At 59.1% G+C, this 19,600-nt stretch overlaps 1 protein-coding gene across 5 annotated transcripts in view; it reads left to right on the top strand.

Moving 5' to 3' along the window:
- The window catches only part of FLT4 (fms related receptor tyrosine kinase 4), a 38,587-nt gene extending 21,489 nt beyond the window's left edge, over positions 1-17,098 (top strand). For 3 of the 5 annotated variants that reach the window (XM_044262326.1, XM_044262356.1, XM_044262333.1), the window contains exons 12-30: positions 419-527; positions 1,503-1,865; positions 2,146-2,292; positions 2,391-2,522; positions 2,707-2,813; positions 3,075-3,210; positions 3,645-3,749; positions 4,103-4,216; positions 4,361-4,449; positions 4,580-4,730; positions 5,245-5,339; positions 5,716-5,838; positions 6,911-7,022; positions 8,089-8,188; positions 8,496-8,601; positions 9,149-9,294; positions 10,285-10,405; positions 11,306-11,367; positions 15,307-17,098. In XM_044262326.1, the coding sequence (XP_044118261.1) occupies positions 419-527; positions 1,503-1,865; positions 2,146-2,292; positions 2,391-2,522; positions 2,707-2,813; positions 3,075-3,210; positions 3,645-3,749; positions 4,103-4,216; positions 4,361-4,449; positions 4,580-4,730; positions 5,245-5,339; positions 5,716-5,838; positions 6,911-7,022; positions 8,089-8,188; positions 8,496-8,601; positions 9,149-9,294; positions 10,285-10,405; positions 11,306-11,367; positions 15,307-15,508 (2,520 nt within the window). In that variant the 3' untranslated portion in view covers positions 15,509-17,098. The remainder of the gene's footprint in view (positions 1-418; positions 528-1,502; positions 1,866-2,145; positions 2,293-2,390; positions 2,523-2,706; positions 2,814-3,074; positions 3,211-3,644; positions 3,750-4,102; positions 4,217-4,360; positions 4,450-4,579; positions 4,731-5,244; positions 5,340-5,715; positions 5,839-6,910; positions 7,023-8,088; positions 8,189-8,495; positions 8,602-9,148; positions 9,295-10,284; positions 10,406-11,305; positions 11,368-15,306) is intronic. The other 2 variants (XM_044262347.1, XM_044262339.1) reach the window with 2 other exon arrangements.
- Positions 17,099-19,600: the final 2,502 nt, after the last annotated feature.

Raw genomic sequence — 19,600 nt, forward strand, 5'->3', positions numbered from 1 at the left:
CGTGAGCCGCCCTGGGGTGAATGTGCCTTGGGTGAATGACCAGCCTTTACTCCAAACCCCGAATCTTAAACCTGGCTTGGACTGCCCCATTTATAGACTGGGCCTGTCCCCTGCTCAACGCGGCCACAGCCCAAGCCCGTCCATACCCAGACGCCTGCCTGACGTTGCCCTCTGACCTCAGCCACAGCTTAAGCCTGCTGTTACTAGCCATGTCCCTGATGTTTCCAGAGAGCCCCCCTACTGTACAAGGCCTTCCCCTTCTGCGCCCAAACTCACTGCCCCTGGTCCTGTCTCTGAGCTTTGGTCCTCTTCAGCTGGAGGCCTCAGTTAGCCCCACTCCTCCCTGCAGAAAGGAAGGATGGTCAGGGTGGGAGGAGCTTGGGCAGGAAATGGAGCCCTGTGCTCATGCTTTGCGCAGACGGTGAGCAAGCTAGTGATCCAGAACGCCAATGTGTCTGCCATGTACAAGTGTGTGGTCTTCAACAAAGTGGGCCAGGATGAGCGGCTCATCTACTTCTATGTGACCAGTGAGTGACCGGGCAGGGGCGGGGGGTGGAGGTCGGAAACCGGTGGGAGCAGGAGGCCAGAGAGAAGGCCTGGGAGACGACCGTGAGGTCAGGTTGGGCCCACTGAGTTTCCGAAGATGTGGGACACTTGTCTCCTTAGTCTCAGAGGGAGGGATAGATTTGGAGGTCATTAGCACATGGACCAGGGTGCTGGTGCAATGGGATAGAGGGGCACACTCTGCCCCTAGCCCTGGAGGTACATCCCCACTGGTGCCCTTCCACTCCCTGTGGTTCCATCTCCCACCCACTCCCTTTCCAACACAGCAACTGACACACAGGTACACTTTTCCTGGGGAAAAGGCCCAGAGCTTCTTCCGATGTTCAAATGTTTTAGTGACCCCAGGAAAGCTAAGAAGCCCATTAAAGGGCAGTCACTGGGCCCAGGAGCATAGATGAGACATGGGGACAGAGGCAGCGGGGAGAGGACTCCACAGGAGCCCAGCAGGGAGTGTGATCAGATGGACAAAAGGAAATCAGGAGCGAGGCATTGCCACAAACTAATGGAAGGATAAGATTATATTCCAGAGAGGACAATGGTGGAGTGTGGTCAGCAGCAAGGGAGGGCGGGACAGGACCGCACCAAATGTGCTGACCGGGACTGCACTGATCGTCTGGGCTCCGGGGAGGATATGGGGCATGTCCTGTAGAGGGCTAGAAGGTGAGACTGGAGGAGTCCGTGGGGCGACTGTAGGGAGCTGACTGTAGGGAGTTGGCCCCATTGGTCAGTGTTGGGGAGAACAGGGGTGAAGAGGGCTCCTTAGAGGAGGGTACCCAGCCCAGGTACACGTGATGCATGCTCTGGTTGAGAGCAGAGTGAGTCCAAAGGCAGTCGGGCATGGGAGAGCAAGCCAAACGGCAGGCAGGGAGGTGAGCAATATCGGGGGGGGGGGGGGCAGTACAGAGCCGCCTCCTCCCTCGCCTGCCCTCCATCCCCAGACATCCCCGATGGCTTCAGCATAAAATCCGAGCCATCGGAGGAGCCCCTGGAGGGCCAGGAGGTGCGCCTGAGCTGCCGGTCTGACAACTACACCTACGAGCAAATGCGCTGGTACCGCCTCAACCTGTCCACACTGCACGACGCCCACGGGAACCCGCTGCTGCTTGACTGCAAGAACGTGCACCTCTTCGCTACGCCTCTGGCCGCCCACCTGGAGGAGGCAGAGCCAGACGCGCGCCACGCCACGCTCACCTTGACCATCCCCAGCGTGGCGCCTGAACATGAGGGCGACTATGTATGCGAGGTGCAGGACCGCCGCAGCCACGACAAGCACTGCCACAAGAAGTACCTGTCAGTGCAGGGTGAGGCGGCAGGGGAGGGCTGGCGGCGCTTCACGAGAAAGGAAACTTTCTCCCCTCCCAGAGCTCACCTGGGCTGCCACTCCTGGAGCCTGAACTTGCAGGAGGGTCCTACCCACTCCCCACCCACGCTGTGTTGGTCCACAGCCCTCCCAGCCCTGCGCTCAAACCCGATCCTTCCTAGAGCTTGGCGCAATCCCTCCCCACTGTGCTCCCAGCCCTGGAGGGATGTCCCCCTGCTTTCTGCAACTCCCCTTAGCTCCCTGTCTGCTGCCACCCCCAGCCCTGGAAGCCCCGCGTCTCACGCAGAACTTGACGGACCTGCTGGTGAACGTGAGCGACTCCCTGGAGATGCGGTGCCCAGTGGCCGGGGCACACGTGCCCAGCATCTTGTGGTACAAAGATGAGAGGCTGCTGGAGGAAGAGTCTGGTAGGGTGGTGGACCCGGGCGAAGGGCAGGGTGCGGAGGCTGGCCGGGTCAAGGCTCCAGACCCATCTGAACTCCAAGTGACACGCCATTCCCTACAGGAATAGACCTGGTGGACTCGAACCAGAAGCTGAGCATACAGCGTGTGCGTGAGGAGGACGCGGGCCGCTATCTGTGCAGCGTGTGCAACGCCAAGGGCTGCGTCAACTCCTCTGCCAGCGTGGCTGTGGAAGGTCCGGCCTCTCCCAGGCGCCCTTCCACCCACCTGCCCTCCCCACCCCACCCCTGCACTTGGCACCTTCTCATAGCCACCTCCCCCAAGTGGTGCCCACCAGAAGGGGAGCTCAACGCAGAGCGCACCCTCATGCCCCTAACACGTGCACACACACACAGGCTCGCCCCTTTCTGTCCACTCAGGCTCCGAGGATAAAGGCAGCATGGAGATCGTGATCCTCATTGGCACTGGTGTCATCGCTGTCTTCTTCTGGGTCCTCCTCCTCCTCATCTTCTGTAACATGAGGAGGGTGAGTGCTCCTCCCCCAACTGAGCCTCTCCTTGTGGGGTCTCTGTATGCCCTGGCTCACCTGGAAAGCTCACCTGGGAAGCCTTTCTGACCCCTCTGTGCTGTGCTCTTACATGACTAGAGGTGGTCAGTCTGTCGGTCCCCTCCTTGCCAGAGAGTCCCAAAGGACTGAGACTTTGAGAAAGTCTTTAAGACTTTGGGGAAGTCTTACCCAAGACGGTGGTATGGCCCCATCAATTAGTTGCCCCACCCCCCATCCCAGCCAGCCCACGCAGACATCAAGACCGGCTACCTGTCCATCATCATGGACCCCGGGGAGGTGCCTCTGGAGGAGCAGTGTGAATACCTGTCCTATGACGCCAGCCAGTGGGAGTTCCCCCGGGAGCGGCTGCATCTTGGTGAGGCCATCACCCAGCCCGCCCCACCCGCCTGCAGAGACGGCTTCCCTCCGAAGTGCTGAAATCCCTCCATCCCAGGCCAGAAAGTCAGGCCTGGCTCCCACCTGGCCTGCCCTGCCCATCTGGGCATGCATCCCAAGAACTGGAGCCAGAATCAAGTTCTCAGGCCCCCCGGGGTCACTTCCTGCTGCTCGGAGCAGGGCGGGCCCATCACACCTGCTGGGAGAGGATGCAGGCCTTCCTGTCTGCTTCTCCTCTCCCTCAATGCCCGCTCCTGCTCTCCCTGCTCTTCCTGTTTGGCAGAGAGGCCCCCGAGTTTCCTCCCCCTCCTGGGCCTTCCTTCCTGGCCGTTGGCGCGGGTGGCCCCTGCTGCCCGTCCCTCTTCACCCTCGCCCTTACACAGCTCACCTGGACCCGGGTCCCTGCCCCCACAGGGAGAGTCCTTGGCCATGGAGCCTTCGGTAAGGTGGTGGAAGCCTCTGCTTTTGGAATCCACAAGGGCAGCAGCTGCGACACTGTGGCTGTGAAAATGCTGAAAGGTGTGGGGGTCAGCGGGTGGAGGGGGCGGTGGGAGTGGCAGGGGCAGGGACTGTGGGTGGCCTGGCGGGGCTGTGCTTCGGGAGGGGAAACTGACGGTCAGAGCAGAATTCTTCATGGAGAATTCTTCATGGAGGCCCTGGGCTCATTTCTGGGGAATTCTTCCCAATTCCACCTGAAACCCCAGCCTCAAAGAGGCGAGCAGGACGAGCTGGGGACCCTACGCTCCCACGGGCATGAGCTCTAGCTGCCTCTTAGCAGAGTCGGTGGCCGGGAGGAGGGACGCGCAGGGACGGGGGTGGGGGGCTGCGCGCGGCGGGCCCAGCCCCACGCGAAGCACCCATGTCCCCTCCAGAGGGTGCCACAGCTAGCGAACATCGAGCCTTGATGTCGGAGCTCAAGATCCTAATCCACATCGGTAACCACCTCAATGTAGTCAACCTCCTGGGAGCGTGCACCAAGCCGAATGGTACGGAGTTCGCGGCCCCCGGCTCCCCGGCGGGAGGGGCCTGTTGGGCTGTGTGGGGGCGGGGCCGGGGGCGGGGCGTTACTGCGGTGCCGGCCCTCCCGCCTGGCCTCGGTCCCCAAGCCCATGGCTCTTTCCCCGCCCCAGGCCCCCTCATGGTGATCGTGGAGTTCTGCAAGTATGGCAATCTCTCCAACTTCTTGCGCGCCAAGCGGGAGGCCTTCAGCCCCTATGCGGTAAGTGGCGGCCCTGCGACTGGCCCGAGCTCTGCCGGGAGCCCGCAGTTCGCCAGGGTGGGCTGGGGAGGCGGGGGTGCCTCTGCTGTGGGTGGCGGAGCCCCCCTCAGACCCACTTTTGCCTTGGCAGGAGAAGTCCCCTGAGCAGCGAAGGCGCTTTCGAGCCATGGTAGAAGGTGCCAAAGCGGACCGGCGGAGGCCGGGAAGCAGCGAGCGGGCCCTCCTCTCCCGGCTCCTGATGGGCAAGGGCGGGGCTGGACGGGCCCCTCCGGCCCAAGAAGGTAAGAAGAGCCTGGTTTCCCCTCTCCCAAAGAGGTCTGGCTGATCAGGAGACTGGGGGAGAAGCTGGCCTGGGACCCTCCTGGAGGGGCTTACCTGGGAGAGCGTGCAATGGGCTTTTCCTCTGGAAGGGAGGACACCACAGGGACAGTTTCCACGGAGGTGTTTGGCGTTGGATTGGGCATCACTGGCTATCTAGGCATTTGTCTTCCGGAGGAGGGTGGGAGCAGACAGGCGGAACCAGCAGGTGCAAAGGTCCAATGACACAACAAGATTCCTGGCACTGGGCGTGGTTAGTGGGTGTTGCAGAGGCCCAATACTGAGGAGCAGGAGAGGGGGTCCACAGGCTTGTTAACTAATTCCAGGGGCTTCAGGGGCCCCACCAGGAGGGTACGCCAGGGGTGGTGAACAAATGCTCCCTTTGGGGAAGGGTAGAAGATGGGAGCCATGGAAGAGCCTCCCTCTCACCTCCCCCACCGCTGACCTCCCCTGAGCCTCCCTTGCTCCTTTGTGCAGCCCAGGACCTGTGGCTGAGCCCACTGACCATGGAGGACCTCATCTGCTACAGCTTCCAGGTGGCCCGAGGGATGGAGTTTCTGGCCTCCCGCAAGGTGACTGCCCCAGCAGGCACCTCGGAGGGGAGAGGGTACAGACCACCAGCATATCAAGGCAAGCCCTATCCTAGCTCACCCTCGAGTGATTCCGTGGTTAGCACGTGTTTCTCCCACTTTGCAGAGGTAGAAACAAAGCCCAGAGTGTGGAAGTGATTCCCTGAGATATCTAGCTAGTCAGTGGCAGAGGGGACTTTGGCATCTGTCCCACCCCATGGCCTCCTCTGCTGTCCCCATTGTTTCATGAACCTTTACCACGGAGAGTCCTGGGGGAGCATAGAAATCTCTCTGTGACAGAGCAGAGTTCAGGCATGGGTGGGCCCCAGGGACCTGTGCTCCCTCCCCCCTCACACCACCACCACCACCGTCCCCCCAGTGCATCCACAGGGACCTGGCTGCTCGGAACATCTTGTTGTCAGAATGCGACGTAGTGAAGATCTGTGACTTCGGCCTGGCTCGTGACATCTACAAAGACCCCGACTACGTGCGCAAGGGCAGTGTGAGTGCAGGCCATGGAGGGAGGGCTGGGGATGGGGGCATGGACCTCCTATCCAAGAGCTATCTCCATGGAAGGTCAGAGAGCCCACACCTACAGGGACCTGAGCGGCCCCACCAGGGCACATGGGGGCAGGGGGAGTAGGGACAGGAGCCAACAAGCAAAGACCCTGATGCTTTAGCTGGAGCTTTGTCTATGAGGCGGATGCTGACTGACCCCGCATGCCTACCCTGCATGCCTACCCTACAGGGGCTGGGTATCAGAGGCAGACCCCGCATGGGACATGTGGGTACAGAAAAGCATGTGCGTACTGGGAGCAGGGTGCTCAGAGATGGTCAAGCAGGCACTTGAATGAGCTCACAAAGCTAATTGGGGGTTTGTGCCCCGGAGGAGGAAGGAAGAGGCTTGGGAGATGGGCAATGGGCAGGATGGGTCTAGGATGAGGTGGGCCACCCTGCCAGCCTAGAACTTCATTATATCTCACAGGTGAGTGGAGGTAGGTAGATGGAAGAGTCAGGTGCGCCTTCCAGAAGCCCCCTCTGCAGGCTTCGAGAAAGGACGAGAGGGTGTGCTGGGTGTGGTGGGGAAGGCAGAGGCCGGTCAGTAGGGGCCAGGGCCCTCAGGGCTCCCAAGTAGAGGGCCCAAGAGGTAGAGAGACAGGCAATGGGGAAGACACGTCATGAGCCCCAGGACGAGCAGTCAGGAGTGACGTCTAGCTTGTGTGCAGACCAAGTGAGTCGCTGAGGTGGGAACGGTGAGGGGGTGCAGGGTCCCAATTCCTCCAGAGGCTGGGTCTGGAGTCTGGAGGGGGAGGCTTTCCGAGTGTGCCCCCGAAAGAGCACACAGGAAGAAAGGGGCCCAGACAGACCCAGGAGAACAGCAATGGGGCAGAAGCCTTCACGGACGGGGCGGAATGTGAGTCTTCTGAAGGCACGAGGGGCAGATATGGCCCAAGGCCTTTCTTGGGCCTCAAGAGTTCTGGACAGTCTGGGGGTACAAGGGAGCTACCAACATGTCTGTCCTTCTTCCTCTCTTCCCTCCCTCATGGAGACATGCTTCCTTCCGTCTCCCCCAGGCCCGGCTGCCCCTGAAGTGGATGGCCCCCGAGAGCATCTTTGACAAGGTGTACACCACACAGAGTGATGTATGGTCCTTTGGGGTGCTGCTCTGGGAGATCTTCTCCCTGGGTAAGTGTGGGGCAGGCTGTAGGGGAGGGGAGAGGTGGGATCCCAGGCCGGGGGTCAGAGCACCAGGCTTTCGAAGCAGGGGGCTGCACCTGCAGCAGGTGGTCTTTCTATGGCAAGTGGTCCAAGAGCTCCACCTCTCCCCTCTACCTCCAGCATGTGCCCCCACACCGCCCCCCTTCCGGAAGCCACCTCTGCAGGGTGGTGGGCTCTGGCATCGGACACGGGACAGGGCCCAGCCTGTGTTTATCAGGCAGTCGCCGGGATCACCACGGTCCCCAGATGTTCACCTCCCTGGATGAGCCCCCCCACCCCTCAGCTTGTCAATGGCAAGGCTGCTCCTGCCTTCAAGGGCCTGGTGCTCACTCACAGGTGTACCTACTTATGAGAGCTCCACGTGGGCCCCAGGGCCCCATGGGGACCAGGAGGAAGCCTGGTGCTAAGCAGGCCTGGTGCTTAGCCCATCTAAGACAGAGCTAGGCAGGGAGCAAACGGAGAAATTAAAGCAGCACCATGAATGCTGTCAGTACAGATGCCAGGGCCTGGAGGGCACGGGGAGGACAGGGCTATGTGTGACCCAGAGGGGAGCGCCCAGCTGAGGAAGGGGCTCAGGGAGGGCGGGCGACCTGGAGAAGACAGCAGGTCAGGGTGAGGGGACAGCCAGGCTCCTGGTCCCCACGTGTTGGAGGTGGGCCAGTTGTGGGCAAGGGGCGTCGGGAGGTGCAACAGGGGAGGAAGGGGGGGTCCCTGCAACCCCTGTGAGCTGGCCTGGGTGAGGACCTGTACCCTGAGTCCCTGGAGAGCCACTCAGAGCTAGGAGCAAGGGAAAGAACAGAGGATTGTCCTGATCCTGTGGGGCTTGCCCTAGGGGGCCCTTTTAACCAAATGAAGAACTATCATTGGGGGACAGAAGTGCCTTGGTGGGCCCCCACCCCATCCTAGTCCTGTGCTGGGAGCAGCAGGACCAGCCCCTGCCATAGGGGGCAGGAGAGAAGCAGTTTGAGGGGGGCTGCTGGGCTAAGAGCAAGTGCCCTCTCCCCCCCACACACCCCTATCTCATCCTGTTCAGGGGCCTCCCCCTACCCAGGGGTGCAGATCAACGAGGAGTTCTGCCAGCGGCTAAAGGAGGGCACAAGGATGCGAGCCCCAGAGTTAGCCACTCCTGCCATGTGAGTTTCTCTAGGGAGATGGAGGGGAAGGTTGCCATGGGTGAGGGGTCTTGTACACAGGCAGGGGGCGGGGTGGGGAGGGGGTGCAGGCTCAGGGTTGGGGTAGAGACCTGCAGATGAAGTGTCTTACTTCACCCCTGACCCACCCACTGGTCCACGGACAGCTCTCCTCCACCTTGCCCCTCTGCCACAGCGTGGGCAGATGTTGGGGGGGCGGGGGATGGGGTTTAGGCAGGGGAGCTGGGATCTGCTGGTGCAGGGTGCGGGCGTGCTCAGACCACAGGCCAGCAGCCAGCTTTACCCGTAGACGCACCATCATGCTAAGCTGCTGGTCAGGGGACCCCAAAGAGAGGCCTGCGTTCTCAGAGCTGGTGGAGATCCTGGGGGACCTGCTGCAGGGTGGGGGCCGACAGGTAAGTCCTCTGCCCGCCCTGTCTAGCTGCAACAACCTCTGGCCAGCAGCCCCAGGGCCCTTGAGCAACTGGCCAGGGCCCATCTTTGGCCATGAGGAGCCCCGGGTGGTCTTTGTGTCGAGGGGTAGTTTGCAAGGAGCCCCTGTCTCTGGGAGAAGGCTGATGTGTTCCTCCACCTCCTGCTTCCTGCAGTCCTGTCCCCCGCACCCACCCTTCCCACCATTGACTTCTGTCTCCTCCACCTGGGGTGACTGGGGGCACAGGGAGCAAAGACAGCTCAGGGCTGACCTGGTGCCCTGGGAGCTGGAGGAGCCAGAAGGGGAGCCCCTGGATCGGGATGACCCCTGCTGCACCCTGCTGCTTGTAAATGGGCGCGTGTTGGGAGAATTTGCTGGACGGACTCACTGAGTCCCCAGAGCACCTTGGAATGCAGAACTTCCTCAGTCAGGAGCCCCCCCCCAACCCCCACCGGCAATCCTGAGCTCAGGGGTGGGGGCAAAGGGGCACAGTGGTCTCTGACCCCCAGGGCCTCTGCCATTCCTGCCAGCAGGAGGAGGACTGCATGGCCCCCTGTGGCTCTCAGAGCTTGGATGAGGGCAGCTTCTTGCAAGCATCCACCACTGCCCTGCACGTGGCCGAGGCAGACCCTGAGGACAGCCCATCGAGCCTGCACCGGCACAGCCTGGCCGCCAGGTCAGCCGCCCTCGCGGGGGTTCCCGGATCCTGCGCCCCCACCCCCCAACCCCCAACCCCACCAGGACAGGGAGAAAGCAGGTTGGATGCAGCATAGTTGATTGCCGCCAGTCATCAAGGAACAGCAAACTACAAGGCCTTGAGAGATCTTTGTACCCCAATGGAAAGAGCATAGTGATTTTAAAGGATATACTGGGTTCTGGGGCTCCCTGGAGGGCCTGGCGAGCCTTGGGGCCCCCGTCCAAGGCCATGTAGTCTGCGACTTTGCCTTCCTCTGCGGCCCCTCAGACCTTCTCTTGGCCCTGCAGCCTCCCCTGCGTCTGGCACTCTTGGCTCCCAAAAACCCTTCCCCCCTTTGACATTTGGGATCCCAGGAGGAGGATGGGCCAGCCACCCACCCGCATTCAGGATTTAGAACTTAGCCTGAGTTTTCAGAGATCTGGACGTCTCTTGCCCACAGCTGTCTACACTTCGGGAAGGCTGCTTGTGTTCCCACTGGGGTTGCCGAGAGAAGGGCTCTGAGACCCACTTCCCCTTGTGCCACAGTGGAGGGGGCAGGGCTGGGCCTGGGGGACAGGAACAGCCAGCTAGCAGGTGCCCACCAGCCTTCTTCCACCAGCCACCCAAGGCACACAGATGCACACACACAGGCGGGGGGTGGCTGGCACAGAGGGGTCCCCCCCCATCTCACCAACCCTCATGCCACACCCAGGTTGGGTGCACTCCACTCACCTCCCACGCCCTTCCCAGGAGGTGTTCTTCTCTTGCATAGGAGAGGAGACAGTTCAGCATGGGGCGGGGGAGGGGGGTGCTGGAGGGCTGCGGGTTTCCTCCCCACCACCCCGGGAAGAACTCAGACCAGCACTCAGATCTAGGCCCCACAACTCACAGCCCAGGCCTGGGGTCCTTCTGGGAGGAGAGGGGCCAGAAGGAGAGGTAAGGAGGGCTTTCTGGGGCATGCTCCTTCAGCAGGCTGTTTTCCCCCCACAGATACTATAACTGTGTGTCCTTTCCCGGGTGCCTGGCCAGAGGGACTCAGATGCAGGACTCCTCCAGGATGAAGACGTTCGAAGAATTTCCCATGACCCCGACGATCTACAAGGCCTCCGTGGTAAGTGGGGCAGGCAGGACTGTGCACACAGAACAGGCTTTCCCAGCTGGGAGGAGGTCCAGGCCCAGCTCAGGAAAGGGTGCCACACTGAAATGTCAAGTCTGAATTGCACATGGGCATGCTGGGGTCCCGGCTGCTTTCCCCGTGCCCTCCTCACTCATTACTGGTCTCCCCTCTGCACAGCGGAGAAACCCAGTGGAAAGACAGTTTCTCCTTCTAGATGGTTGTTGTTGGATTAGCTTCCCTTTGGTGGCCACCAAGCCATGTGGCCCAAGAGAAGGGGATGGTGACCCTTGAGAAGGAGGCCGGGATACGGGGCACGGGATACAGCGTTGTTCTCAGATCTGCTCAAGCAGAATGGGCCTCTCGGGCACTGGGAGGCTGGAGCCCATGGGCCTATTTTGCAAAAGTACAGACTCAGCCTGGTACGAGTGTCCACAGCCGGAAACCTTCCTGCCCAGGCCTTTCTCCAGACAGGCCTGGTCAGCAAGTGCTAGCCCCCGATTCATGTCCCCCAGGGCCAGATGGATACGTTGGGGTCTCCCAGCCCTGACAGGAGCCAAGTCACACACCATCAAAGGTCGACAGAGCCCCATTAAATGTGGGGTGTGTCTCCATGAGGACCATTTTTTTTTTTTTTACACCATAAGCTGCCAGATTCTTTCGAGAGGCTCCCTGGTTCTCCTTGTGTTCCTGCTCTGCCGGCAGCCTGAGCCTCAGTTTCTCCCTCTCTGGCAGGGGTGTGTGACCCTCACCTGCATGCTCCAGCAAGGAATGGACACCTGCTTTCTGATCTGTTTCCACAGGGCAGGTGTCAGACCAGCCGTGGAGGTCCGTGCCGTGTTGTCCTGGCTTGGGGTGGGGGGGCTGCCTGCAGACGGGCTTATTCTCTCCCCGCAGGATAACCAGACAGACAGTGGGATGGTGCTGGCCTCCGAGGAGTTTGAGCAGCTGGAGAGCAGGTACAGACAAGAAAGTGGGCTCAGGTAGGGCTTCCAGAGCCTCTTTCCCTGCAAGGAGCCAGGAGGGGGAAGCCAGGCCTGGGCATGCCTTTCACTAACTCACCTGAGACCTACCACGGCTCCCTATTGCTTTTTTGGGTGTTCAAAGCACGCTGCTCTGGGACTCAAGGCCTTTGGCCACTGGAGAAGCCCCCTCTCCCACCAGCATCCTGGCCCAGCACACCCAGATGGGGCTGGTCCCCCCATCTCTCTTCCATCTGACAGGTGCTCAAACGCACCCTCTCCATGAAATGAGTAAGATCCAGCATGCCCACTGTGCCTACACATCCCTCCTGCAGCCAGAAGAGCCACCACTACCCCCAGGGCCCCCCACATTTACGATCCAGTTGCCCCAGAACCAGACAGATCATGTGACCTGGAGTTGGCTGGTGTCCTAGCTTGATAAGAACGCAAGAACCCCTCCCCCCCCAAAAAAGTCCCTGAATGTTTCATCTTTTAAGGGTGTAGATGAGATAGTTAAATATCTACCTACTTACTCTAGTAGTGGACTTGCATACAGCTGTTTAAAGGACAGGACCTATGGGGGAGGCGGGTGCCTGGCGGGCTCCATTGGTAAAGCAGGGGACCTTTGATCTATGTCTTTGTTCGGAGCCCCCTTCTGGGTTCGTCTGACATGGTTTTCGGGAACAAATCCTAGCCTCTGCCTGTGCCATTTTTTAATCGATGTATGACGATGTCACTGAGTTTTTTCCCCCGAGACTGCAAACATTTATTTGTATCGCGTTAGGACAGTTGTGGTGAGGCTCCACTATTCTGGCAGGTGTCTTTACCATCTCTGCAGCTGAACCCCTTAGCGGTGATTTTCCCAGCAGCCTACAAAGGGTGTGTTTGTGGCACTGTGGGTGCTGGTGGTTTGAGGGCTCACATGTCCAACCGAATTTACTGTCTGTTCCATGCATCTTGGTCCCTTCTTTTGTTTCTATGGATTTTATCGGGTGATCTCCATTAGGAACCTAGTTTTGGGGAAATGAACGCTGATTGCATTATTGGAAGTAGTGTCTGGATAACGTTTCTTTACCCAACAGTATTTTATATCCCCCCTCCAAAAAAAAACGTAATTCATTAAGAGGGTAAGCCAGAGGACGGTTGTTACTTCTGTTATAATCTCCACACATCTTCATAAAAACAGCCCCTGAGATCATGCCTGTGCCATAGGCAGGAGAGAGAGACTCGGGTTTATGGGTGAGTAGGAAACTCCGTGCTGGGACCAGCAGAGCCATACCTGAGTCACGGTGGAGGGAGAGGATGATGGGCCCCGCACCCAAAGAGAGGAGTGTTTTGTGGTCCTTGGGACCAGCCAGGGAGATGAGGGAGGAGGCAGAGGTCTGATGGAGGAGGCTCCAGGGCAAGTGGGAGGCTCTAAGGGGAGCCATCTGGAGAAGGCACTGCTTCTGCGTGGCCCGTGAACGGGACACAGTGCTTAGTGCTGAAGGAAGAAGAAAGTCACAGCAGAGTCTCCAGAAGCAAGAACCCAGAAGACACATCCACACCCAAGGGAACCATTTATTACAGAAATTGTACCTCGCAATAGCAGCGACACGAAGCCCTCTTGTCCACATGAGTTCCCTTGGCAACACATCCAGACCAGCATCTAGAGGGGCCCCTGCATTCCCTTGGCATGTGGAACGTTCTCCAAACAGGTGCGAGGACAGAAGGTGCCTTGGACAGCTCCGTGAGGGAGGAGGGGGAGAGAGTCCCTCTGCCAGTCCTTTCCTGTCTCCTGCGAACTGCTGATCAGCACCCTCCATGGGCTCCTCACCTCCAGGCCACGCAGAATGCCCAGTCTACACCCTGCGGGGAGGGTGTCTCCTCCAAGTGTGTAGGCAAGAGGAAGGTCTGGAAGCCCTCGGCTTGTGGCAGGTTGGCATGGCTGCACGACAGCCACCGAGAGGGAACCCAGCACTACCGGACAAAGCAACTGGTTGGTTCTTGGTGGCAATACCACATCATAACAGGACTGGAGCCTTTGCAAAGAGGGATGCCCTTGAAGGAATTCAAGGTGATACCGAAGATGTGGGTGTAATGCTGCCTAAATGAGGAAGCTTCCCAAATCGGCCATGTCCCAAGCCACTTCCATAGGATAACCAGGTATTTCTAGTCCCAGAAATCCCAGCACGAATAATCACAAACAGAAAAAATAAGCATGGGACGCCTGGGTGTCTCAGTCGGTTAAGCGTCTTCCTTCCGCTCAGGTCGGGATCCCAGAGTCCTGGGATCCTGTCCCGCATGTAGGCTCCCTTTCCGGCAGGGGGTCTGCTTCTCCCTCTGCCCCTCCCCCAGCTCATGCCCTCTCTGACAAATATATAAAATATATTTAAAAAATAAAAATAAATCCATACACTATCCATAAAAAAGATAGAAATGACAAGCTGTACCAGGAGTTGGAAATTCAAACACTCAGAACGGAAATGAACAGTGCAAAGGTGTTGAGTGGTGGCTGGCTATATTCAGGAAAGAAATTGAAATAAAAGACAGATCTCCCCCTCCAAAATGAAGACTGGGTGGCGGGGGCATGTGGAGGGGGGCAGGGATCAACAGATATGATCGATGCTCCCTTACGGGGAAGGACACAGAAGATGGACCAGAAAAGACAAAAGAAAAGAAAACCAAAATAAATAAAGAGGTAAAGAAGAGCATAGAGAAAGTTGGTAAGTGCAGCGGTTGAGGGGACATGACCCAATACATGTAAGATTTGGAGTTTCCGAGGGAAATGATGCCGGTGGTGGGACAGAACTGATATTTTGAACTTTAATTCAAGGGACCCTCTCAAATGAAAGAACTGAGTTGACACAGCAGAAGAGGGCCTGGAGAAAGTGCCCCAGGACTGCAGACGGCTGCATGTCTGAATCTAGCTGTTAGATTTTCAAGGTAAACCTTCTGGGAATTCAGGCAAAAAAAGGCTGAGTCATTTACGAAGAAAAAAAAAAAAGAAAGAAAGAAAGAAAAAAAAATCAGGCTGAACACCAGACATGGCAAAAACAACATCAGAAGAAAGGAAGCAAGGTCTTCAAAAATCTCCAAGAATGGGGCGCCTGGTGGGTGTAGGGTGGGGCGCAGTCTGGTAGGCGTCTGACTCTTGGTTTCGGCTCAGGTCATGATCTCGGTATTTTGGGATCAAGCCCTGTGCTCGGCCAGGAGTCTGCTTGAGGATTCTCTCCCTCTGCCTCTCTCCCTGCTAGTGCTCTTTCTCCCTCTCAAATACATAAATACATAGAGTTTTAAATCTTGGAGACCGTGAGAGGTAAGCAGGGAGCGTCCTAGGGCCTTCAGGGAGGAGGCAGGGGGAGGGGCTCGTTCTTCTCCCAGGGTGAGAAGCCCGGTGCTCATTCTGAGAGTACCTAAGAGCCCTAACGGGGATCTATGGGGAGAAGGATGGTCTCCGGCAGAAAGGATCTCTGAAGGAGGGCTGGGAGAAGAGACAGGGGCCAGGGGAACATCGGAGGTGGGCGCTCGCCTGGAGCAGGAGGGCACGCAGAGAGCAGCCCAGCACATTCCGGAGTCAGCACAGACAAGACTTCTGTATGGACTGGGTGTGAGGGGTTTGGGGAAAGGGAAGAGCAAGGAGGATGCCCAGGGGCCTGAGCCACAGAGTCGGTACGTTATAGGGATGGGTGGGTGAGTGTAGGAGAGAAACAGGTTGCGGGCATGAAGTGGGCCTTTCCCGTTGTCCCCCGCACCCAGGTGGGGTACGGAGAAAGCTCCAGGGTTTGCCAGCACTCCCATCAGTCCTGTTCTTTGTGTGAGTCAAGTCTGTGTCTCTGAGGGCTCTGGGCTCGCTTAGCCCTCCAGTGCTGTCTTTGGTGACTCCAGCCGGACCCCGATCAGGGTCCTGTCCCTCTTCTCTTTTTGTCTCACTGACCAACACCTTCCCTGTCTCAGCAGCTGTAAAGGACCGGGCCGGAACGTGGACGTGACCAGGGCTCACCCTGATATCCAAGGGCGGCGGCGGCGGCCAGACCGGGGGACACGGGGAGGGCAGGTGTTCTACAACAGCGAGTACGGGGAGCTGGCGGGGCCCCAGGATGAGGGCGACCGCCCCCCGTCTGCCCGCGCCCCCTTCTTCGCAGATGATAGTTACTGAGTTACTTGCCCCGGGCAAGGCCGCCAAGACCCCGGGTGTGACAGCTGGTGGGGGCCGTGCCCAGAGGCAACCAGAGGGCTAGGAACTCTTCTCCCTCAGCTTGGATAGGAGATGTTTCCTCCTCCCTAGTTAGGAAGGGCAAGACCCAGGCTCCAGGGCTCCCCCAGACTCCATCACTGCACCTGCCTCCCTAGGCCACCCTGCAGATCCCCTGAGACTTTCTTCCCTCAAGATTCAGATTCCGTTCAGCCCCATACCCATGGGGACAGTCCTGATTGCCTCCTCCCACCATGGTGGGTGGGGGCTAGATCCCCATTTTCTGAGAAGGACTCTGAGGGTCTGAGAGTCACAGTGACGGACATGGAACCAGACTTGAGCTGCAGACCCCAGGTCCTGCCCCACTGTCCACTCCACTCATTCCCGTGGGAATGGCTTTCTTGGCTCTCCAAGGCTGAGAGAAGGCGCCATATTTCCATCTCAAACGATGAACGAGAAGTTGGGGGGTGGGGTGTTCTCTCCTGAGCCCGGCCAAACAGCTTGCCCTCCAGGGGCCATGGTCTCTGCTGGGCCAAGCATCACAGTGTACCTTCCCTTGGGTGTTGACAACTATCCAACAGATGGTTTTTCATTAGAACTTTAGAGACTCTGAGCTGCTGTGAAGAATGTATTTTTCAAAACTTTAGTCTGAGGGGAGCCCAGGGAAGGTCTTTGTGAATCTAGACGGTTCTTACCTCTGACCTCCAGTCAGGTGCCGACATAGCCCAGGCTGCTGCGGCCCCACCTTCCTGGCCCAAAACAGGAAGAATCCACGGATGGTCCCAAGTGGCCTAGTGTGAGAAATGGCTGGTTTTTCCCTCGGGGGCCTGGATCTGCCACCCAAACACCTTCCAAGCTGTGAATGGCCCTTTAAAGAGCAAACACCGCGGGACCCATTGAGGAAGGTCTTTGGTGCTGGCCCAGAGTGTGTGTTTCCCCCTAGTCTGGGCCTGATGTTCTGCCTCTGCCCTCCCAGGGGAGTGGCCCAGGGCCCTCTGGAGGCTGGAGCTGTTCTGCCCAGCAACCCCCCCCATTCCAGCACCCACTGCCCCTGGCCGGAGAAACCCTTCTCCAGTTAGCACCATGGAGAAGGACATCACCCCCCCTAAGCCCCCCCACGAGACGCTTGCAGGACAGGCGGCCGTGCAGCAAGCAGGGGCTGGCCCAGCAGAACACCCCCCCACCCCCTGTGTACTGTGCCTTTAAGACATGTTGAACACATGTGTGACTGTAACCCTCACGGTCCCCAGTGGCCCTCCTCCTCTGATGTCACCGGACCAGGAGACCTGGGTCTCAGGTTTAGCTGGTGGAAGCCCAGAGGCCGTTCTCCCCGAGAGGAGCTAGGCTCCTGAGGCAAGGACAGGGGCGGCCCCCCAGGGCCCTCCCTCCATGCATACCACCTGTTTACGTCACCTCTCCCCCATCACTTAACTACATACACAAAAATGTACTGGGAAGAAAACCCACCATGGCCTTGTAGACCACGTGTTCTGAAAAGATCTAAAATATTTAACAAAAGATAATAATAAATTTGATGCCAGTCTTTGAGTTACAGTGAATGGGTTCTCAGCTCAGTCCTGTCTTTGAAGGTTGGGTTCCAGCCGTCCTCCCGTGGGATCGTCAGCCCCACCAGGCCACTGGGCAGGCCACAGGAGGGACCCCAACGGACTGGGGCTCTGGGTCCCCACCCCAGCTGGCTTGCAGTTCCCCAGGGCCACCAGCAGAGGACACTCAGGAAGCACAGGAGGCCAGACCTCCTCAGATGGGAAGCGCCCAGCCTGGCCTTGGGCAAACCCGCTCTCTTCTCACTTGATGGGGAAAGTGACACAGCTCTGTCCCCGCCTCCTAGAGCCAAATGCCTCCGGCCCTGAGTACAGGAACCCAGGGGCCTGTCTCACTGGGCCCAGCAGGTGCCCTTGACCAACCACCCCCATCCACACCCCGAGGGAGGGTGGGACGGGCCCAGAGGGATGTAGGGAGCACCGGGGTCACCTCACTGGTTAAGTGTGTGTCTGGACTCTGAGATCAGGGAGGTCTGAGCTGGGACCCCAGCCTCAATCACCGCCCCCTTCCCCAGGGAGACCAGCCAGGCAAGGGCAGCAGGGCCCCCCACAAACTCTGTCATGTTCGTGTGATTTCCCTGCACACAGGAGTGCCTGGCATAGAGGCAGCTGCAGATGGGGACAGGACGCTGGCCCTGTGGATGTGACCTGGCCACAGCCCCAGGGGTTCAGGGCAGGGAGCGCAAAGGCGACCCCTAGACCTGGATTTGGGCTGCACCCAGGGGACACCACACCCAGGGGAGCAGATAGGATGGAGCCTAGCCAGGGTCAGGAGCCAGAGGCCATCCTTATCCAGGCCTCTCCCAGGCTGGGGACCTTCTGGGTGCCCAACCCCTCCTTGGGCTGTGAGGCCCACTGTCCTGGCCTCATTTTCAACTCTAGTGGGAAGAGCCCCTCCCCACAAAGGCAGCTGGTAATTATGGGTTTATTGTTGCTTTTACTTCTATAATAAATCTGTGAACACAGAAAGACACAAACCGCCTCTAAGTTTGGACATTTTAACGTGACAATTTCTTTGGTTGGAGGTAGCCTCTCTCCCTGGATACCTCAAGCCAGGTGTCAGCCATCGGTCGGCTGCCAGCACAATGCATGCCCACAGGCGGGTCCGGGTAGGGCTGCGCTCACACTGCCGGGCTTCTTGGGTCCTACCTGGGCTGGACACCCAGGGCCGCACTCACTGTCCCAAGGTCCCAGGACCTCACTCCCCAGAGCACCAAGGTCTCCAGGTGTGAATGAGAACCCAGCCAGCAAGGGGCCATTGGGGGCGTCCCAGCAGTGTTTTCCCACCTTGGGGTCCCTCACCCCATCTCCCGCTCTGCCCCAGGCCCACACTCCTATCAGCCGTGACTCACCTTCTCTAGGAGGCATCAGGCCGAGGGCACGCTGGCATGTCCCTTGGTGCCCCGATTCCATCCTGACATCATCCCTGCAGGCTGAGGGGCCACACCAGGGAACAACCCGTTATCCTACGCCATGGGACACGGCAGAGCCCCAATCCCCACAGAACTCATAACCCAGAGTCCCTGCCGTAAGGAGTGACACGTAAGCAGGAGAAAGATTTGTAGCCAAGGATCAGTTCAAAAGGAAAGAGGGCCCAAGGGGGTAGGGCGAGGTGAGGAGGAAAGGCCGGCATGCTCTCACCCCACACCATTCCATTTAGGGAACTACGGCTGGCAGCACCTTGGGTCCCAGGAGGCTAGGGCCCCACTCAAGCCCAGGCTGAAACAGGAAAACGGGATCTACGTGTATACAGGACATGGCTCAGGCCACCTGCGGGGTCACCACAGCACTCGGAGTGGAGGGACCCAGGGAACCTTGTGGAACAGGCCCCCCGCAGCCACGCGTCATGGTGGGCAGCTTGGTGCTGCGGCCCCAGGCCTGGGGCAGACAGCCATCCAGGGACCCGGAACTTTCGTGCAGGCCAGCTTTTCCGCCACGTTCACTAAAGCCTCCAACCCACACAGCCAAAGCCATATGGCCGGCGACTGACCCTGCCCAGCCTCCCTGCAGCAGGGCTCTACGGGGACGGGGCCTCCATCAGGGAAGAGGCAGAAAGAGGGAAGTACTCAAAGAAGCCAGATCAATATTGACCCAAGCAAAGGCCCCACAGAGACAGAGACAATTCCCAGAGCCACAGGACCCCAGGGCCTGGATAACCAAGTTATGAGGAAGAGGAAGAAACTCCAGGGTGAGGTGGTGTTCCTGCTGCTGTCCCTGGGCACGACACCCCAGCTCTGGTCCTGGCAGCTGAGGCCAGCACCCCGCTCCCAGCCTACTTGCCTTCAAGCCACTCCAAGGCCCCACTGGGATGGTTGCATCTCAGCTCCCAGAGGAGCCCCGGCCAGGACCAACTGCCCTCGTGGTGACGACGCAGGACAGGAGAGTGGGGGATCTTCTATCAGCTGGCGTGGCTGTCCTGGCCCAGGAGAACCTTTCTGGGAGGAGACAGGCAGCCATGGCCTTTGGGGGAGTAGGAAGGGCTCCAGCCACTCAC

This window comes from Neovison vison, chromosome 1, assembly GCF_020171115.1.
Source record: "Neovison vison isolate M4711 chromosome 1, ASM_NN_V1, whole genome shotgun sequence".
Lineage (NCBI taxonomy): Eukaryota > Metazoa > Chordata > Mammalia > Carnivora > Mustelidae > Neogale > Neogale vison.